This window comes from Macaca nemestrina, chromosome 11 (assembly GCF_043159975.1).
Source record: "Macaca nemestrina isolate mMacNem1 chromosome 11, mMacNem.hap1, whole genome shotgun sequence".
In the NCBI taxonomy this organism is placed as follows: Eukaryota; Metazoa; Chordata; class Mammalia; order Primates; family Cercopithecidae; genus Macaca; species Macaca nemestrina.
This window is the reverse complement of record NC_092135.1, coordinates 94055524-94078446: the sequence shown is the minus strand read 5'-3', so window position 1 is coordinate 94078446 and position 22923 is coordinate 94055524. Positions and strand designations below refer to the sequence as shown.

The window sequence follows — 22923 nt, the reverse complement described above, 5'->3', positions numbered from 1 at the left end:
CGGCCTCCCAAAGTGTTGGGATTACAGGCGTGAGCCACTGTGCCCGGCCCAAGGCCGTGGTTTTTAAACTTGGTGAGTTTAAAAAATAAAATGCATATTCTTGGTACCCAAACCTTAGAGATTCTGGTTCAGTAGGTCTGGAGTGGGTCCCAGCAGTCTGTTTTTATTTTGCTTTGTTTTGTTTTAGGCCCTTTAAGTGATTCTGATACAATTGTTCTGTGGCCTGTAGTCTGGGAACTCCTAGGATAAAGAGATTTTGCATTAAATGCCCTTACCTTGTTTGTCACAACTATAACTCTCTTGGACTTTTGACAACTAACATGTTTTAACAGTATGAAAATACTAAGCAGCTTACAGGCTTTCTTTTTTTTTTTTTTTTAACTTATTTTGTTTTCATGTTTTTGTCATGTTTCCTTTTTCTTTAGTTGAGCATGATTTTAGAATTTATTTTGCTGGATAGCCTAGTTTGTTTTCAAAGTATTCTTTCTAAAGCGTTTTAATTTTTTTCTTCCTCTTACTGAACTGCATTCGTATTAGCTAAAAAGATGATCCATGCTGTGCATTTGTACATTTCTATAAGACTTAAATTCTGCGGGTTTAGGAAGTATTATTTTCCTGACATATATGGGAGCTATTGAAGTAGCTGGATTTGTCTTGCTGGAGGTCTCAAGGTATGAATTAATGGAGATAACTCAGACAATTTTTTCTAAAGGGCATTACTTGCTGGAATGTTTTCTTTTTTCCTAGATTAACAGAAACTGTTACAAAATAAACTTTTATTTGATTTCTGTATTTTAAGATTTATTGTCTAGGGTTCTTTGCTTGAATTGTTTATGATCTACACCTCTTTCAGTGAATTCCCTGTTTGTATTATTGAAAATGTTCAGTATGCAAAAGGAATGAATTTAATAATTTTCCTAACCTTTTTTTTTTTTTTAATGACTTGAAGGTATCAGTTTATGTTGAAAGAAAGTCATGAAAAACAGATTACGTGTAGTTGTAATACCTAGTAATCCTCATTGGAAAGAAAAGTGTTAAATAGATATATGGTTGTCATAACTACTAAAGTAAAACTTGAGAAAGAAAATTTTGTGGGTTTTTTTTCTTTCTTTTTTTGCATTGTGGTTGCTTTAGGAATTATTCTACTGCCCTCTAATGGTTGTGATCAGATTTCTTTCAAAATTGTTCTGACAAACAATTTCTCTTGTAAATTCAAGATTTAGTTATTAGTGCCGTGTCTTTTATAGCTCATGTGCCTGTATTTGTCTAATTAATGTCATACATAAATATATTTCATTATATTCAATTGAATAATTTTCCAACATACATGCCAAATAATTACTACTGTGGCTTTTCATGAGCTCTAAAAATACATTAATTCTATCATTTAAGTTTCTTAGTACTTAATGAAGAAAAATACTGTTCCAAAATCCACAAGTATATTCTTAAAACTCAGGAATTCCTGCTATTGCAAAATAGAGGAATTGATCATTTGTAGTTAGTTTTGTTAATGTTAAAATTCTCTTCCATTTTACTCTAGCTAGATGAAAACAATGTAAATCCTGTAAAATTAAAAATATTATGAAGACAGACTGTATAAAACAGGACTGTTTTCATATCTGTGCATACCTATTATGCAAACTTTTCTTGATTTTGTGTATATTAAATTTTTTTAGTGAATAATGTATACAAGTGCTCAAATCTGCTCCCTTGTGAATGTGAGAGATGTTTGCTGTAGATTCAGTGACGTGCTTTTCCAGACCTGAATTCAGAACGCCTATTCTTGATGAAGGCTTTCTGAAATATGAAAGAAAGATTTTATTTATCAGTAATGTACTTAACTATGTTATCGAAGAGAACAGAATTAGGTGAAATTAGGACTGGGCCAGGTAATCTAGGACATTTGGTCATCATAACACTAAGGAAAACCTGCAAAAAAAGGAGAGGGGATTGATTATTATTTGCATTGCAGTTTATAAGAACTGAGTATTTGCATATAATTTTCTTATTCTGCTGCCAAATGGCAATGACATTTACTTCTACAACCTCAAACAAACATGTAACCAAACAAAAACACATTTAAGTTCTAAGGAGTGTTATTTAACAAAACTCCACTCAAGAAATTCAGTTGATCATTCACTCAACCATCAAGTGTTTATTTCTTGCTAGGAAGACAAGAAACAACCAGGAGGGAGTTTGGAACAGGGATTTTTGGAATTGAGAAGGAATAACTAAAAAGAATATTTAAATTATGTCAAAGGAAAACAAAGTGTTGTTTCCTTTAGAGATCATTTAAAGGGGCTTTGTCTACTGTTAACAATTACCAATTCTTCTTAACTGCTCGAGTCCACGTGCAGCAGCTTCCCAGGTGAATTCTGTTCATTATCATGAGACTATGTTATGAAATAGGTATCATGGGTTCTTCTCTAATCTACTTTTGTTTCAGGTAAAATATCAGATTCATTTACTGCATCTTTTTCTATAAGATAAGCAAGCAAACAAACAAACATAGAAAAGGATCCTCACCTAGTTAGAACCACTAAACCCCAGGAGAATAAATATGCCTCTTTTCTCTTAACCCACAGCTTTGTCAATATCAGCTTCCATGAAGACTAAACTCTTGTCAACCTAATTCTATCTGTTTAGTGGTTTTGGGTCTTTGGACTGCTCCCATTCTTACCTCTGCTCGTTCTGTCAGCGTGTTTCAGTATTTTCACCACTGTCGTGGCCTTTGTTTTTCCAACTCTTTCTGTCTCCAGTGAAATCTCTTCCTTCCATCTCCCCCTATAATTCTCCCTCTTCATCCTTTTGAATGATCAGGCCTTGCTCATCTCTGTATCCTCAGGGTTTAGCATGGGGCTTAGCACATAACTAATGAAGCTTAGCTGGCGCAAGATCTTTAAAGACTAAAAGTGGTGAACAATTTTGCTGCTCTCTTTATCTGTTATAACACAGGTATGATATAACACAGGTATGATAGATATAATCCCCTATATATTTTTATTTACTTATAGCCTGTATTCGTAAAGTGATTTTGACCTTTTCAAATTACTTTACCATCCTTTGTCTAACTGGATTTGAATCTCACGTGCCTATGGAGAAAGCAAGGGAGTTATTATTATCCCATATTACAGTTAAGCAAATTGAGACAGAGATTAAATAGTTTTCTTTGTCTCTCTGAGTGACAGAGCTGAGACTAGAATCTGCACTGTAGTTCTATATGGAGTATACATATCCTTCCCAAACTGTAGATCTATAAATTATATATATATACACACACACACATATAAACTATATATACATATCTATACACATGCAGTTTTTGCATAAACATATATATGCACTTATTCAAACATAGTTTTGTGTTTTTTTTTATAGAAACATAGCAGTCTAGAAGTATGTTCCTGTTTGGCTGAAGTGTTTTGTGTAGACCCTAACAGTCATGTACTTACTATTCAGACTTGAAAAGACTGTGGATCTAAAGGTTGTTTACTAGTTACTGAGAGAAATCTTTCTTGCTTTGAATTACTTTGGTAGATGCTCTTTGCAAAGATCGGATGTGTTTGGCACCATATTACATGTTTCATTGAGTGGAGAGGAGGAAGATGAAAGGGCATAATTAATTATAAGACCAGCATTAAGATTTCTGTGCTTAAAGAGCTATTCAGCCCCAGGGAATTACTTCAAACCTGAGGTTGGGATGGGTTTCTTAACTTAATTGCCACTACTTCTTGCCCTAATGAAGTTCTTTTCTAACAAAGTGAGGAGCATTTCTGGTGCTCTAGATAAGAAATCAGAATGTGGCCTATTTACTTATTTTAGTGAGAAGAGGGAGCAGTGAAGGTGACAAAAAGGTATACCTATTTAGAACAACGGTTAATGTAATGATTTATCTGACAGAATTATCCCCCAAATAATTTGTCCCTGAAGAGATTTAATATTTGTTTTACTCTTAGGTAGTTAGACCTGAAAGCTCACTATGATCCCTACACAAACTAGTGTGGTCTCAGGACTCTAACTTGCAATGACTTATGTGAAAATATATCAGCAACACTGAGCCAAATGTAGAAAACAGTTGCCTTGCTGATTGTATTTAAAACTCAAAGCAGTCAGCCAATAGAGGCAAAACTATTACTTAGCTGAAGTTAGGTTTTTTTTCTGACATTGCCCAACTTCTGTTATTTCCTTCTCTGCTTTCATGGTATCACTTTCCTGTTCTCTCATGCTCTCTAATAGCCCAGAGCCCCTGCATAGGCCTGCCTACATTGACAGTACTCTCTGCTCTGAACCACACAACTGCTCACAGCCATCAAAACCTCCTCTCATTTAGACTGTCGGTTGAAATATGACTCCAAAGTACTTTATATTCAAGTGTACTGAGGAACTAAGGTTCAAGGATGGTTCATTGTGGTCTTCTTTCTTTTTCCGTTCCTCCTCCCTTCCTTTCGTCTTTCCTTTAATTTGTTTTGATAGGGAACAAGTATTTAATGATGGTGAATCAATCAGAATAGTTTAAGTTGTACTTCAGCAATAACGACCAACAAATCTCCGTGGCTTAAGCTAACAAAGGATTACTTCTCATTCCAAGTCAGGTTATCAGGGTCCCTGTGGTCACTCAGGGACCCAGGGAGCCAGACTGGGGAGTATCCCTGTTCAAACATTGCCAGTTGCTGTGTCAAAGGGAAGAAAGCTCTAGAGGGACTCACATCAGCAATAAATGCTTTGACCTGGACATGACACATCTTGAGGGATCCTAGAAAGACTGGAGTACTGTTGACTGTCTTCATACTCATTCCTCTTTTGATCCCTAATAATGACCACAGTACTGGGCACAGCAAAGACAATAAATGTTTATTAAAATGAAATCATTTCCAGAGACTTTAGAGTCCTTGTGGTTTGCCTTGGGCTGTCTTAGACTAAAATAGATAACAGAACCCATAAAGTTTAGACTAAAATAGATAACAGAACCCATACAATGTAGACTAAAATAGATAACAGAACACATAAAGCTGGAAGACCTCCAGACTCAGTCTAGTGTCCCTGAGACACTAAAGATAAAAGGAATCCAAAGCCCTTTGAATCAATCTGAGAAGAATACAGTTCCAGGATAGATCATTCACGGCCTGGTCAGTTTCATGAATATCATATTCCCTCTGATGATTCAAGGAAACAGCTGCCGTACAGTTATTCCTCTTCTGCTGTTTTGTGCATGGTATTATGCAATAAATATTTATTGACTGACTCATATGTGGACAATCATGACTTATAATCAGTTTGTGGAATCATCTTTAAAGATAGAAATGAAGACTGTAAGGTTTTAGATAAAACAATCGCTTTTCTGTGTGGTGGTGTAGTGGAGTTTTTTTTAACTTGCATTTCATTTATATACATCCAACCAAATATACACAGGGAAAAAGAGAGAAAAAGAAAAAAGAATGAGATGTACAGCCTAGGCACCTCAGCCTGCTATTCCATTCACCAAGCTTATATGCCTCTATGAAGGGTGAGATTCTAAAACCTCAGTCTATTGTGATCTCAGTTGGGTGTGATGGTCAGTGAGAGCAGCTCATTCCATTGCATGTCCTTCTAGTATAGAAATATATGGCAAGCATTTTTCCATGCAACTTGGCCCTAAAGTATATACTACTTGTGTCATCTGACACTCACTCAAAGAGCCAATAACCTAGTCCAATACTGGGGGAGAAACTGGCTATGTCAGGGCTCTCTGTAAGGTGGCATATTCATCTCCAGTGTCGTGTAATTTTGACTGTGTGTTTCTTTCCTAAAACCAGCTTCAGGATTTAATGGCCCATGTGTAGTGAGACTCCACAACATGCTTGTTCTTTAGTAAATTAGTTCCACCATTGTGGAAGACAGTGTGGCAATTCCTTGAAGATTTAGAACCAGAAATATCATTTGACCCAGCAATCCCATTACTGGGTATTGACCCAAAGGAATATAAATCACTCTATTACAAAGATACCTGCACATATATGTTCGTTGCAGCATCATTCACAATAGCAAAGACATGGAATCAACCCAAATATCCATCAATGATAGACTAGATAAAGAAAATGTAGTATGTATACAACATGCACCATGGAATGCTATGCAGCCATGAAAAGGAATGAGATGATGTCCTTTGCAGGAACGTGGATGGAACTGGAAACCATTATCCTCAGCAAACTAACGCAGGAACAGAAAACCAAACACCGCATGTTCTCACTTATAAGTGGGAGCTGAACAATGAGAACACATGGACACAGGGAGGGGAACATCACACACACTGGGACCTGTTGGGGAGTGGGGTTGGGGGAGGGAGAGCATTAGGAAAAAATAGCTAATGCATGCTGGACTTGATACCTGGGTGATGGGTTGATAGGTACAGCAAACCACCATGGCACACATTTACCTATTTAACAAACCTGCGCATCTTGTACATGTACCCCAGAACTTCAAATACAAATAAAAATTTAAAAGAAGAGACCTAGACACCAGCTGTGGAGACTGCCTTACCTTCTGTGGTCTTTATGTTTTCTTTCGTTCAAGATATTTTGCTCTGTCTGCTGTTTCCATACATGGGTCTAGAATTCTGTCGAAGCCTATATATGCATTTCATTACTTATTGGAAGAGTAGCCATACCCATGTGTAGTATTTCTGGTGCTTCTGCATGTCACAAATGGGTTAACATGGGTTCTCCATTCTTTTCTTTAGAGTGCCTACCGCATGTTTACAAACAACACGTGTTTGAAGCACATGATCACCAAAGTCCGGCGGGACACCCACCACTTTGAACGCTACCAGCATAACCGGGACCTTGTGGGATTCCTCAACATGTTCGCGAACAAACAGCTAGAGCTGCCGCGGGGATGGGAAATGAAACATGATCACCAGGGCAAGGTAACACGAGGGAGATGCCTCAGGGAGTGCCGAATGCCTGTGGACTGCTTGTGGCTTCGGCACTTGGCTCTACCCTTCAAGTGAGGGCCAAGGCTCTTTGTGAGGTGAAACATTCCACCTTCTGTTCAAGTGAAACCTGGACAGCAGGTTGTTTGTGACCACAAACAGTGACTGTGCCATTCTGAAGTCGTGGAGGGAGCGGAGGGAGGGCTGTGAGGCTGGCAAAGCATTTGCTTCTCCCTGGAAACTCTCCTGCCTGTCATCTCTCTCCATGCTCTGCTGATTAGAGAAAAGGGTTCTCAGGCAGTGCTTCCTTCTCCCTAGTGACTCAGCTTGTGTTGTAGATATTTGAATAAAAAGTTGTGGTATTGTTTGGAGAGGTGGCTAGGAGGTCACTAACCAAGCAACTGCATGAGGTGTGTCTTTGTGACACTGTCTGGGCTTCGGCCTCAGTCTTACTGGTTCAGAACCGTGATTTTGTTAGCACATTAACCAAAACTCACTGATTGATTAATTTATGACAAGAAATATGTAACTGTGCAACACAGGCCAGAATAGCTACCTCTGTACTTCCTCTGTAGATGGATGAACCGGAAAGCCTGGTTACAATCAGGAAGTCATTCTATGAGTAAGAAATCAGAATGAGAAAGTTAGTGCTTGTTATAAGGTGACCCTCAGCTAAGATTTAATTTTTATTTATGTAACTCTTATGTAGTACCTACTATGAGACCTGAACTGTTTAAGCTCTTTATAGATAGAAGGCCCTCACCACAACTTTGATAAAGCAGTACTATCATTATTGCCATTTACAGATAAGCAGCTCCATGTCCAGAATGGTTCAGTGACTTGCCTGACATCATAGAGACAGGCAGTGGCTGAGCTGCGCTGTAGGCCAGCCAACCTGGTTCCAGGAACCATGCTCTTAACCATGACATTATGCTCTCCAAGTATTGAGTAACCAACTTCAGTTTCTCTGTCTATAAAAAGTCTGGGAATATGTGACTTGAAGGGTAGGGAAAATTAAAATGGCATGATATTTAATGTATTTAACAACCCTTGGAGTGTTTGTTCAACAAATATTTATTGAGTACCTAAGCAAAACAGATAAGCCAACTACTTTGTGGAACTGCCATTCTCATGAATGCAGCATTCATGTCTCAGAGACAGGCAATAGACAAATAAACAAACATACTATTCTTTGTATACCAAGAGCTGATTAATGCTATGATTAAAAATAAAGCAACAAATGAGGTCTAGTGAAAGACAGGAATGGAGAATATTATTTCATAGAGGGTGGTTGGGGAAGGTGTCACAGATAAGGCCATAGGTGAGCAAATACCTGAAAGAAGTAAGGAGTAAAGTATATCAATATTCAAGGCAAATGGAGCACGTAAAGTACTCAGTAAATGCCATCCCCGCTCCAAAGTTCCCTCTAGCAGAGGGACCTTTACCACAATAGCCTCTTACTTATCCTGAACTCAGCTTCCAGCAGTATTACCTGAGAACCTATGAGCAGCCAAAATGGTTGTCAGAAAATGCATGTATTTTAATGCGTGGGAGGAGCCCTCAAACTCTCATCCTGCAAATGTTTTTAATAAACCTCTAATTCCCAGCCAAGAGAAGATTAGAAGTGGCAAGCACGAAGTTTAGGAGAGGTGAAAGAGAATTGGGCTTGTGATTATGTCCCTGGACCACAGGTAAAATGACACTGAATTAGAGTCAAATGGGCATGACAGAGAAGCCTTTCCAGAACACTACGCTGGAAGCAGGGACACCAGGGGAAGATACGGCTTTGCTGGTACTGCATTTGGTTCAACAGCCTGAGAGCCCAGTGTCTGTAAATGTTCCGTTGGATGGAAGGGCATAGATGGTCCAAGTAAGGACTTTGAAAAATACTGGTAGTATTATACCTGGGTATTAAAGAGTAGTAGCACAACAAGAATTCATCTGTTTTCAGCTCTGACAAGATTTTACCTGAAATCGTGAATGAGGGAGCTGTGTTCATTAGAGAATCAGAGGTCCAGGGAAAACCCAAGTTAAGATAATGGATAATGCTGCATCTGTTTCTGCTCTGTGTTGAGATTTAACTTGTTAAGGCAGGGGTTAGTCCCTTCTTGCCAGTCATAACTTGCCAGACACACTTTAGGAGAGAGGTTCTTTTACTAACCCCTGGACCTTGAAAAAAGTTTCAATTACATTTAGGATACTATTGAAGAAGAGTTGTAATGTATTCTTAAGAACGAGTTCTGTCTCATAGCTTTTATAAAAGTTTTGGTGGTTAAACAGGAGTAAACATTATCTCAACAATGTTCATGACATGACTATCCAAAACATCTATTCTCTGGGGATGTTTTTACTAATCTGGGTGTTACAACTTGAAGTTGGCATTGTACAGAACCTTGAGTGTAGGCTGGTAGAGAGCTGACCTCACAATCTGCTGCTGGCTTTTACATTAGAATGCTGTTTGGGGTGAAAGACTTGAAGGACCCCTGCCTTGTGGACAAGACAGATTAGTAGACAGACCCAAAAGCTTATCACTTTAGCCTGATCTCTCTCTGTCATGCATTAAGACTTTAATACGATTTTTAGCTAAGCTGGATACCTTAACTAAAGCAAGTTTATCTCTGTGTGATTCTCCTATGTAAGTTTCTTTCCAAGTCACCAGCTTCCGGTAGATTAAAATAACGTAAAGGAACATTCAGGAAGGCTGGCGCTTGGTCTATCTGGCGACTCTGCTTTGGGCAGCATGTTAGGAGTCCTGTCTCCTGTCTTATGAATAGGCAGCTAATAGGTTTTCTTTCAACCCCGGAATTTTAGCCCCTTTTAATTGAATTTAATAATATTTATTTTAAGAGACTGGATCTTGCTGTGTTGCCCAGGCTGGAGTACAGTGGCTATTCACAGACATGATCCCACTACTGATCAGCATGGGAGTTTCAACCTGTGCCATTTCCAACCTGGGCTGGTCCCTCCCACCTTAGGCAACCTGGTGATCTCCAACTCCTAGGAGGTCACCATATTGATGGGGAACTTAGTGTGGACACCTGATTGGCATAGCACACTGTAGTCCAGAACTCCTGGGCTCGAGCACTCCTCCCACTTCAGCCTCCCCAGTAGCTGGAACTATAGGCACGTGCCACCCTGCCTGGCTAACCCCTTTTAAAAATGAGTTGCTGTGCTTCTAGAACATTTGAACGGAGAAAACATTTTTCGTGTAATGCAACATCAAAAGCTATTAACTATTATGAAGTTATTTTCCCACAGTGATAACTGATTTTTAGAGTTGACGTGGAACAGGATGTCCATATCCTCATCTACATGAAAGGAAATTATGCTTAACAGGAATGTTCTCAGGCTGAAATTTGCCTCCATCTTGTCTTCTCTAGTGTAACATCTTCCTTTCGTGTTTTCACTTATTTAGTCATTCAGCAACACTTCTGAGGTGTGCACCATTGTGCTAACAATGATAAAAATTTACCACTTAATGTAGCATTCTGGAGTGTGTAGCATTGCCCCTGGGCCAGACACTAGTTCATTTAGTGCTCACAGCAGCCTGGAGATAGGTGCTATTTTTATCGACATTATATGGAAGAGGAAACTGAGGCACAGCGTGATTAAGTGAATTGACCAAGGTCCCACAATTAGTAAGTGGTGGAATTGGATTTGAACCCAGGCAGTCCAGCTCCAGAGTCTGTGCTCTTCTCCTGCCTCTCACCAGTAAGGAGGGTGAAGGGATAGCTTCAGCAATTATAATGAAGATAGTAAGGGTTTGGCAGGATGCTGTGGGAGCCTCCTGATAATTTGTAAGGTAGGTATTATTATCATTCATAATTTACTGAAATTTAGAGGTAGAAGCAGGGATCTATATAGAACAGTAACTAAAAAGTTTCATCAGTTTGGCATTTCGTGAAAATGATACAGATTTGTTAATTGACGAATCCTTACTCTTATAGGAAATACATGATGATGTAAAAGGGATATACTGTAGAATTCATGTCAGCGTCCTATTCCTCCTCTTAAGGAACTGCTGGTCTCCCTTAACCATGGCGGTCTGGTATTTTCACAGCAGGGTTTCTTTTTGGTGTTACAGTTCTTTGCTGTCCACGTCGTTCTTGATTGCTGCAGGGTCGTCTGGCCTGGGCTGTTTGCTCCTGCCTTACACCTGTATAATGACGTGGAATGTTCTCTGTTTCTCTATGATGAGTGCTCTGATACTGTGGTGTCTCAGTGGATTTATTCTCTTGCTGTACCAGTGGACATCTACTCTGGTGGTTGTATTCTCCATCAGCCATGATCATGAAAGTAAGGTTTTAGAAACATTCTTGAAAGCCAAATAACTTAGAACTGGAACTGAAATCAGATCCACACTTTGGCACAAAATCATGCCCTTCCTGTGTAAAGCCACTAACCATTCCTTTCCTAAACATTGCTCTTTTACCCTAAATGCCTCTTCTTTGAATTATAAAAGAATGTGCGCCTTAGCACTGATTTGTGCTATGCAAGGGTCCACTGTCGAATGACTTATTTCTGGCATGAGATACCTGGAAAGTTTTCATAGTAACAGCAGTATTTGAGGTGAGCTTTAAATGAGGGGTTGAAGTTTGGTTAAAAGAGATTTTGGAGGAGAGAAAAAATAGGAATGGGGTGGGGAAAACACCCAAAGTAAAGGCACAGAGACAGGAAAGCACCAGGTGGGTATTTCTGGTTCCTGTGAAGAAATAATGAGTGAATTTCAGGAGAAACATAACAGTTCAATGAAATCAGTGGATACTACACTGCAGAGAGTTAAACTGAGAGAATGCTACAAAATGACTTGGATAATGAGTAAACAAAACTGTGTAAGTTGTTATTTCTCAAGTTTACATAATGGGCTTATTTGATTTAATTTTGGGGGGGAAAAAAGTCTTTTTCTTCTTCTTTTTTTTTTTGAGATGGAGTCTTGCTCTGTCACCCAGGCTGGAGTGCAGTGGCGCGGGCTCACTGCAAGCTCCACCTCCCAGGTTCACGCCTTTCTCCTGCCTTAGCCTCCCAACTAGCTGGGACTACAGGCGCCCGCCACCATGCCCGGCTAATTTTTTGTATTTTTTTGTAGAGACGGGGTTTCACTGTGTTAATCAGGATGATCTCGATCTCCTGACTTTGTGATCCGCCCGCCTTGGCCTCCCAAAGTGCTGGGATTACAGGCGTGAGCCACCGCGCCCGGCCAAAAAGTCTCTGTTTTTTAAAAAATTCCCTTTAAGATGTTAAATATGGACTATTTCCCCCTGCCTCTTTGCTTTAGACTCTCAAACAATATTAACTCAGGGTTTTTTCCCCGCATTATTCTCTTTGGGCCTAAATCGAGATGCAAAGAAACTTTGAACTTTATAAGTGACATATCATACATGTCATGGGATTTTAAAAAATAAAAATGTATAATGGGAACCATCTTCTTATTTAAAGTGAAATATCTTTCCCATAGTTTCTTGTGTTTTTCCCTTCAGAAATCATGTGTTACAATATCTCCCAGCTAAATTGGCTTCCATTTCTATGTCCAAGCTTTGTAACTCTAGAGGTTTTGACTTGGGGTGTCAGATTGGGAGTTTAAGTATCAGAATGGTCCAAATACTCAACTTTGAGAACCACAGCAAATAGCAGCTATGGTCACGAGGACAGATTTTAGAACAGAACAAATATTTGTATGGCAGAAATTACCACAGGCTGAGCCGATTGGAGAATTCTCATTTTACCAGACCCTAATAGCCTGTGTAGCTACAGTTGTTTCAGTAATGACCTAGACCCTGGTTTCAATCTTGCATGAAACCGATGGCAAGTATTTACTGGGTCAAGTCCTATTTAGCTCATTGAGTAAAGTGCAACTTAATATTTGGAGGCCACAACTTACTATAATTTCAAAAGTCTCTTAGCAAGATAAGTGCTACATTTTGAAAAATACGTTCGTTGTCTACTTGACCACCACATTTGTTACTTTTGTGATACATTTTTAATTGCTTGGAAACAACAAATACCTCTTGTGGTGGGCACCTGGTTTAATTACCTTAAGTTATGCAGCAATCTAGCTGTTGATGGAATTAAACTATAAATTGATAGATAGCACTTGGTTTTTAAGGACTTCTTGTCTATTTTAAAAGGTAAAAATATGTTAGAAAAAAATAATGCATAAGTATACATAGAAGGCAAATGGCAAAAATAAACTGTCTAGGGGTTATGTACCTTTTTGAATGAGAGAATAGAGCAGAGATCAGTTTTATGAATAAATTTCTGAGTAAAATGGTAGACTCATGGAATCTTGAAGAAATTGCCTAAGTACAGAGATGGCTTTTGCCTTTTCTTTTTTAACAGTTGTCTTTATGACCTGCATGGGTTACATACATACATACATACATACATACATACATATATATGATTTCAACATTTCATGGTAATGCCCTTCTACTCCACCTGAAATGTGATAATTTGGATAACTATATTCCCAGTGTTCCACAGCTGTAAGCTGGGAAATGTTGAACAATCTGCTCTCTGGGGCAGGTGGGGAGGAGGGCTGATTTGTAGCACTTGCCAATTTTCATGGTGTAAATTCTCCCAACATGGTCAGTTACATGCTGTCAGCATCACATCAACCTGCTCACAGAATTCCTTAAAATTACAGTTAGCTTTCACGAGCTGGTACAAGCTATCTCCAACATACCACTGGCTCCCCTCTTACGTTAGGTTGAATACCTAAATACTGTCACTCCCAACACATAAAATACCACTCCCTTAGCTAACATTTTACATCAAAGTGTGGTACTTATATTATATTTGTCCACAGCTACTAATCGTCTGTTTTCAGGACTCTGGCCCAAGTACCACAAATCTCTGTTTCCTCTCCTAGCACCTTTAGAGCTACAGTCATAGCAGTTAAATGTAATACTTTTCTATAACCGTTTTTGTGACTTATACAGATGTCATGAAATAATTGGGACTACTGATTCCTTCAAAAGAACCAAGTTAGCATGACGATTTTTTACTGAGGATAAGCTGTATCATTCAGCCCTTTTCATCTCCACTATTTGTGACAGAGTTTGTCTAAGATATAATGTAGAGAAAATAATAGCTTGTTTATTCCTTATAACTGGGAGAATCTTGGGGGAAGGAGCCAGAAGCTGAGAAGAGAGTTATAAGTTGGAAGGAAGAGAATGGGTAAGTAAATACAATCTTTAGAAAATGAAAGTAGATTACAATGAGCCCTTATTTGAGCACTTCTAAGACTTTGTAGGCTAAGAAACCAGAATTTAGAATAGATACAATACATAGTACTTCTGGCTTATCAATTATTGTCCTTTCACTGTTTCCATCACTGTTTATAGAAAGAAAAATGGAAGATCAGATGTTCTGTCTTTCTGTAGCATAGTTGCAAGCACTTTTTGTTTTATTTTGTTTACATAGCCTTTTAATATGTATTCCTTAGTGGCAAAATAGTAACTGGAAACAATTTCAAACTTCTTTAACTTAGATTTGTTGAGCCTGAGATTGGTATTTCTTCATAAATAGTGATGGTTTTTTCTTTTCTTAAAATAATAGGAGTTTGTTGTTTTTTTAAAAAAAGAAAGAATGAAAGAAAGAATTGTGTAAAGAAAAAATTGTATTTTGTTTGGCTTCACTAAAATACCACTTGGCTCCAACTAACCCATATTTTTTGACTCTGACTATGCCCCGAAGCTGTGAAAGGGTAGACATTTTAAAAAATGAGATTCAAGTTTGTGTATTTGCATTCCTTTCAGTTTTTGAGTTGTTAGTTGGCCCAGCACTGTAAAGCTTGAGTGAATTTCCTTAATGAAACTTAGCATTAGGGAATCAATGTTGTTCAAAATTTGCTTTACTAGTGACCAATGTGAAAATGATCTATTTTTCCATACGATTTCTTTTTTCATGTCTGCATTATCAACATACTCTCCTCTAGACAGTATTTATTAATACATGGTAGATACTTTCATAAATAATTGAAGGCTATTCAAAAATTGTGACATAAAGTGATCCAAATTTACTAGGTCAGCTTCATTGCTGGCTTGAACTAGGTGGCACTTCCTGTGGGAAAGTGATCCATTTTCCTGACATAATTGATATGTGTGTCACAAATAGAAATGCCATGCTTGGACTTTGCGTGCTCTCCTCTTCGTTTTAAAGTAGAATCTATTTTTCACAATTCAACTGTGACCTGAGTAATCTCCTTTAAGTGAATAAAGCAAAGCTCTAAGGACATCTGTCCAAGGTCACACAGTGGGTCCAGAGCGGAGCCAAAACTCACACCAAGGGATTGCTCCTTAGAAGTGCTATATTCAGTCAGTGCCCTAGCTGTGTGGCTTTGATGGAGGTCTTAATCAAGACTTTTCCCCCAAGTACTTGGCAGACATAAAAAGCATGTGTAAACAATATACACATTCCATTTGACTCTGAAATAGAGCCCCTTGTGGGATACAAATAGGACCTATTTTCCACCCATGGCCATCTTTCCAACAGATTAGCAATGAGAATTGGGCATAGTATGTAGAGCATGCTGTCTAGGATCAGTAGCAGTCTTTCCACTTGAAATTTTGCAGTGTTGAAACTGGTGAGGCCAAGCACTGTGAGTGGCTGTTACTGTCAGTCTCATTCAATACCTACTGAAATGTTTTCCTAAAATAAAGTATGATATAAGGTGTGAGGGGAGTGGGAAGAACATAAAAAGGAAAAGATGGTAGGCAGAAAGCAGAATGGAAAAAAGGAGATGATGTATGAAAAGAAGAGAGGTGGGGGAAAAGGTATTGCTCATTGGGCTTTGGGGTCAGACAGAAATATGGGTTCAAATGCCAGCTTGATAAATTCCCAACTGTACATTTTACTTAAATTGGGAATTGTATTCTAACTGTATTAAAGGTGAATGATAGATATATCACTATTCACCAAATAGGGAAAATCCCTACATATAATGGTGTTTTCTGATTTTTCTTTTAGAGAGACTGTCTTTCCTCTGCAGTGTGGAAACTTCAGTGTTTCCAGTAGGATTTGATTTAACTGTATTGTGGTGCAAAACCCATATACATTTTAATGTACAAGATTGTATTCTTGCCGGGCATGGTGGCTCACGCCTGTAATCCCAACACTTTGAGAGTCTGAGGCAGGTGGATCACCTGAGGTCAGGAGTTCAACACCAGCCTGGGCAACATGGTGAAACCCTGTCTCTACTAAAAATACAAAAAATTAGGTGTGGTAGTGTGGTGGTGCGTGCTTGTAATTCCAGCTACTTGGGAGGCTGAGGCAGGAGAGTCACTTAAACCTGGGAGGCAGAGGTTGCAGAGAGCCAAGATGGTGCCACTGTGCTCCAGCCTGGGCAACAAAGCAAGACTCCATCTCAAAAAAAAAAAAAAAGTGTATTCTCTCCCATAAAGATGTTCAGAGATAGGCAGTCTAGGGTTGACCAGGGAGTTCATCATGTTGTGAGAGCCCCAGCTCCTTCCAACTTTTTTTTTTTTTTTTGAGATGGAGTCTTGCTCTGTCACCCAGGCTGGGGTGCAGTGGCACGATCTCTGCTGACTGCAACCTCTGCCTTCTGGGTTCACACCATTCTCCTGCCTCAGCCTCCCGAGTAGCTGGGACTACAAGTGCCCGCCACCACTCCTGGCTAATTTTTTGTATATTTCTAGTAGAGACGAGGTTTCACCGTGTTAGCCAGGATGGTCTCGATCTCCTGACCTCGTGATCCGCCCACCTTGGCCTACCAAAGTGCTGGGATTAGAGGTGTGAGCCACTGCGCCCGACCGCTCCTTCCAACTTTTTGCTCAGCCATTCTTCATCTTGTAAACCAAAAATAAAATTCTAAGCCCCTAAGCCATCTGAATGCACCCCTCCTCTCATCCAAGGACATTCCAAAGTTAACCTAAAAAAGCTAGTTCAGGCCGTGATGGAAAGTGGGGGGGGGGTTGGATATGCCTCACAGCTGACCGGCGTTAACACAACAGAGACCTTAAGACTGATAGAACAGACCCTTTGAGTCTGATAAGAAATATTTACAGCCTTTTGTCTCTGAAGCCTGCTACCTGGAGGCTTCATCTGCATGATAAAACCTTGGTCTCCACAACCCTCATCATAACCCAGACATTCCTTTCTATTGATTCCATCCAGATCTTTAGATAATAACCAACTGCCGAACAGAAAATCTTTGAATCTCCCTATGACCTAGAATCGCCCCCACCCCTACTTCCAGTTGTCTTGCCTTTCCAGACTGAACTAACATATATCTTGCATGTGTTTTTGGTGCCTTAGCCCTCTCTAAAATGTATAACACCAAGTCTACGTTGGGTAGACATTCTCAGGATCTCTTGAGGGCTGTGTCACAAGCCATTGGCCACTCATGCTTGGCTCAGAATAAATCTCTTCAAGTATTTTACAGAGTTTGACTCTTTTCCTCAACAATCCCCACGGTTCAGTATGGCTACTGGAGCTCCACTATTAAATTTGTGTTTCAGAGAGTAAGATAGGCGAAGAACAGAACGAGGGATAATCTGTCCTTCACCAGGAGATTTCCCAGAAGTACCATGTTTTACATCTTACTGGTCAGAACTTAGTCTTGGCCACACATACTTACAAGGAGCCTGGTAACAAACAGTTTTCACTGGTCCTCCTTTTTTTGAGCCTTGTATATGGGCTTTAGCAAGAAACATTGTGATCCTTAGGAAATGGTTTCAGAAAAGAAAACTATTATTTGTGATAATAATAGTACCTCATACTTGAGGTGTCACAGGCAGCATGCTCAAAAATTCATATGACCCATCTCAGTTAACCTTCCTTTAATGTAGTTATGATCCCCATTTAACAGGAAAAGAAACCGAGGTTTAAAAATTTTAACTAGTTTGCCCAAAGTGGCATTACTAGCAAGTAGCAAACTAGAGCTCAGAACCAGGCTTGTCTTTTTCCAAATTCCAAGCATTTAATCATTATGTTGCCTCCTACTTCTCAATTTTTAACCTGGTACTTTATCCATATTTACAATGGGATTTTTAAAATCTTCTGTTTGTGGTTTTAGGGTCTTTAGCTTCCCTCAATTTTTTTTTTCCCCCAAATCTTCAGTATTTTTGTAAAAGAACGTGCCTTTTCTTTTTTTTTTTTTTTTTTTTTTTTTTTTTTTTTTTTTTTACATGGGGTCTCACTCTATCACCTACCCAGGCTGGAGTGCAGTGGTGCAACCTTGACTCACTGCAATCACTACCTCCCAGGCTCAAATGATCCTCTCACTTCAGCCTCCCAAGTAGCTGGGACTACAGGTGTCCGCCATCACGTGCCTGGATAATTTTTGAGTATTTTGTAGAGACAGGGTTTTGCCATGTTGCCCAGGCTGGCCTCGAACTTCTGAGCTCAAGCAATCCACCCACCTCAGCCTTCCAAAGTGCTGGGATTACAGATGTGAGCCATCGCACCTGGCCCAAGAACATGCTTTTTAACACTTGGTTAGTTAATTGTTAGTTGTCTCCTTGTATTTTGGTTGGAAATTCAAGTTTTTGGCAATTTGTTTTTATCTGAGCACCCTCTTTCTTCCAGGCACAACCCTAAAAGCTACTGGGGATAACAGAGTGAGTAAGATAGAGTCACTACTCTCAAGGCTTTTGCAGTATAGTTCTTTCGAGAATGGATTTTAGACAAGCCTCTTAAAATCACATTAGGCTATGACACTACATGCAAATCACGGTTGACCTACATGTAGACACCCATTTGTCTTTATAATTACAAGTGCATCATTGTACCGTTAATGACCACCCATCCCTTCAAAACATTCCTGAGAAATTAGGTAAATAGGCCATTCTAATTTATGCTCTTTGTATTTTTCCCTTAAACAAGATGGTTAATAGGATTGTGTTAGTAATAAAAGCTTGTTACTCTCCATTTACATAAAGAGGATATGGGTTTGGTTCTAATATGTATTATTTAAAAATAGGTATTAGCCACATCCATTGGTACAAAATAATTTAATTGCTATTTTATGACATTTTGAATAGTGGCAGAAATAGTGGACAATTGTATTAGAAGCACAAACCAAATGGGACCAATGTGACATTTGGGGTCAGAACCTGTCAATGCAAGTCCACACAGGTTTTATCACTGGAGTACTTTTTCCAAGACCTGAGAAGAAGGATGTTTCACCCAAGGTTAGTGAAGAGGAAACATTACCCAGGATGTAAGGCTGATGACAAAATGTCACACAAAGCCTTTTATTTTTTGTACCCAGAAATTGGATAGTAAGAGAAAGGACTGGGAAAGATTCCTGTTCTGTCCATTTTTCTGCTTTGTTTTCTGGTACATCCATTGCTTAAAGTTATTTCTTTATAAAGATGTAAAAATGTTTTCTATATGGGACCTGCCCCATTTCTTAATGATGTACATACAGTTCCATATGAAACATTTGGTTCCGTAATGGGAAAGTAGGTTTCTAAATAGGCATAAATATACTATCTGCCTCTGGCATTTGCCTAGATAGCTTCATCTCTAGGTGTTAAGGTACTTTGTTAACTGAGCTCCATCGATTTGAAAGGTCAGTTCTTTTTGCCTGTTATTTGGCATACATCATGTGCCTTGACACTTGGTTTATAGGTACTGAGTCTCCTGGCTCTCCTAATAGCCCCTTTCATCTTTGATGACCTAATTAACTATCTGATCATGGAAAACTTACAATTTCTAATTGTACTTAAGATAATGGGTTTCATTATTACCTTGAGTAAATTTTATTTTGAAAACTTACAACATTGGGCCCCTAAGGATAATGATAGATAGCACTTGTATAGTTTTAGAATTAAACAAATAGACCAAAAAATGCTTTGCTACATTGTATTTCATGTTACTGCAATGCTGAGGTAAATGGTTTATGCTCATTCCTGATTTCATGTTACCAGAGATTCTACAGTGATCATGCCAGACATGGCTTCCACTCTCCTAACACATTGTGGGGGAGAAATGTTTGTTAGGAATGAAAGAGACAGGTTTTTGTAAGAAATATATAGCTCAGAGAACTTAAGTGGCTTGCCCAAAGTTCTAGACAGTATGTGATGAATTTGAATGGGTGTGTAATGGGTGACTAAACTGGAAAGGCATGTAGGCAGACTGTTAAAGAGTCATGAAAAACTGACCAAAGAGTGGGAATGTATTTTCTGTGGACAATGGATAGTCACGAGAAGCTTTGGATTGGGTGGTGTGTAATTGATGTATTTAGAAAGAATATTCCTGTAGTAATGGGCCAGTTAAATGACTACGGTGATAGAGATGTGGAGCAGCTGAGAAACCACCAGTACTTATACACATAAAATAAAGTCCCAAAATAATGGGGTGGTGTTCAGGCTGGGAGGGGACAAATAGAGGATACTACAGTGAGAAAATGAGAAGGATTTGGTGGCTTGCTGTATAGGAGAAGGAAAAAAGAAGAGAAGTCAATGATGTTTAAAAGTTTCAAGGTGGTAAGAACTTTATAATAACCACCTATGATAGTAAGAGCTCAAAGACCGTCAGTTAAGAGAAGCCCAAATGTCCATTCTTCTGGCTTCCTTCTCAGATCATATCTTTGATGACTATCTTGTAGAGTATTTCCTAAAACCAAGCATAATGTTCCTTCCTGCTCTCTTCGTTCTGGATCTCATCTAAGCTTGGCTTTCTCTAATGTGATCTGTCCTGTGGGGGTACGGAGAAATTTCCCCAAATATTGAAAATTATGAGAAAATAGAGCTAAGATCGTGACTCAGAAGTGAGTCTTTTCCTGACCGTCTGATGTTATAGCTCAGCTAAGACATGTGAGCGGCATGTATTTGACTCAGTGTATTGTATCCTAGGCGTTCTTTGTGGACCACAACTCCCGTACCACCACTTTCATTGATCCCCGACTCCCACTTCAGAGCAGTAGACCTACAAGTGCGCTGGTTCATCGGCAACACCTGACAAGGCAACGCAGCCACAGTGCGGGTGAGGTGAGTCAAGCATGTTGGGGACTGACCTGTTGGTTGATAGAAGCTTCTAGAATGTGATGGTTTGAGGAATTGGATTTTTTTTTTTAAAGTATTTTTTTGTTTTGTTTTTTTGAGTTTGATTTAGAGGCTGAAAAGCTTTCAAATGTTGACAGGGCTTCTCTGGAAATACATACAGCCTAAATCACAAATTTAAAAAGGTAGGATATGTGAGGAAAAACTGAAGAAATTTAAGATTTTTTGACTCAGACGAAGGTGAGAGGGAGTTGATAATGTACTAAAATGTTCAAGACGGGGAGCTGATAAGCCTGTTTGCACACCCATTTTCAGCCTCACAGGAAGAAATGAATATAACTTGGTTAAATATAGAATTTCTTAAGTGAGGTGTTCTATATTACATTACAATATTCATCCAGGGCTATGGGATTATGGAATCCTCACTAGTATTCTTTAAAATTAGGATATTTTTGAGAGAGTTGTTTTATATACTTTATGTGCCTGGAGAAAATGGGCTGAACTAAGAATTGCTAAAAACTGCTTAACCAGTTTGCAGGCACCAATGGTAACCACATGAGGGCCCTCTAATACCCTAACCAAAAAAAAAAAAAAACCACACACACAAAAAATCTTATTTCACTTCTTCCTTTTGCAGTTTAAATATATAAAAGAAATGTCTTAAGTCAAGTTTTCTTCTCCTTCCTATGGGCTTATGATTTGATTATATACCATCACTTGATTTACATTGTCTCTGAAAATTCCCTTTAGAATTAGGATCCTTTACCCGCCTTTACATGCCTTTTCTGTGTCTATGTGCGTGTCATGTTTTCAATATTATATTGTATATCAAATATCTTTGTAGCCGTATATTTTGCATAAGAAAAAATATGAATACAGTAAATAACTGGATCTGATTCATCAAAATTCTGCTCTTGGAATTTCCCCTCATGATTTACATACTTGCTCCAATGCATCATGTGTTCACTGGTTGTAAGTGCAGATATAGAAGGGTACACATGAGAAGCTCATATAAAAATGATATACAAATATATTACAGGATGAGATATGTACAAAAATATTTATGTTTTATGAGTAGCTAATAAATCTTTACCTTGCTGTCATGTAACCCATTAGTGGTGAACTGAATGACGCTAACAGCATTCATCTTAAAAGCAGAACAGACCTCTCACCTTTGGACCTTGTGTGCGATGTGTTGCACAATTAGGGCTCTGTCTGATATTTTATTGCATAGCCCGTGCCCTTTAACCACTCACCTTATCATGACTTCACAGTATGAAGCTGGCTGTTTGGTCTAGTCAGGACTATTTTTCTGGGAAAACAGACATGAGATTAATAGCTATACTTTCATTTTTTTTCAACCCATCTACCTTAGAACATGAATTATTTTCATGGTCTAGTAGTAGTAGCCTTTATGAGAGAGGGACCCTAAGGGATACGTTAAGGCTTTTCCTCCTATGGCTGGAAACTGAGCAGTGGCCCAGAGATAACTCCGTACAGACTGAGCGTCCAGCCCTCCACGTTGTTAAACCTTCCAGGGGAGTGTCCTTTCTGACATGGCTGTTGGAATCATGCATATCTTGCAGTGCTGCCCTTCCGAGGGATTGCCCACTGTCTGCTGGTCTGGTTACAAGGACTGAGGTCTCAGAGAGAAGACCTTTGGCTTTTCTGGGAAATGATGAGACATGGCAACATACTGTAAGGAGAGAAAGTATATATTGGAGTGTCGAAATGATCAGATATCTGACTAACAATCTGTACTTAGTGATCAGATCTCCCCAGAGAGTAGCTGTATTCATCCCTCAAAGCCAGTAACTCAAGAGAAGCAGAATGAGAAAACTTCTAATTACATACATGAGTCATTTCAGCCACCATCTTGTATTCCTTCAGCAAATATTCCAGTCAGTAGAAAGATTGATGTCCTTTCCATCTAACAAGCTAACACCAAACACCTACTACAATGAAGAAACATAATGGTTGCTGTTATAAGGGATGCAAATAAATAACACATTTCCTGCATCCTTTTTCTTTTTTCTTTTTTCTTTTTTT

General features: G+C 38.9%; 1 protein-coding gene across 7 annotated transcripts in view; it reads left to right on the top strand.

Moving 5' to 3' along the window:
* The window catches only part of LOC105468168 (HECT, C2 and WW domain containing E3 ubiquitin protein ligase 2), a 384482-nt gene that overhangs the window by 286799 nt on the left and 74760 nt on the right, over positions 1-22923 (top strand). For all 7 annotated transcript variants that reach the window (XM_071073114.1, XM_071073110.1, XM_071073111.1 and 4 more), the window contains 2 exons: positions 6716-6901; positions 20728-20862. In XM_071073114.1, coding sequence (XP_070929215.1) covers positions 6716-6901; positions 20728-20862 — 321 coding nt within the window. The remainder of the gene's footprint in view (positions 1-6715; positions 6902-20727; positions 20863-22923) is intronic.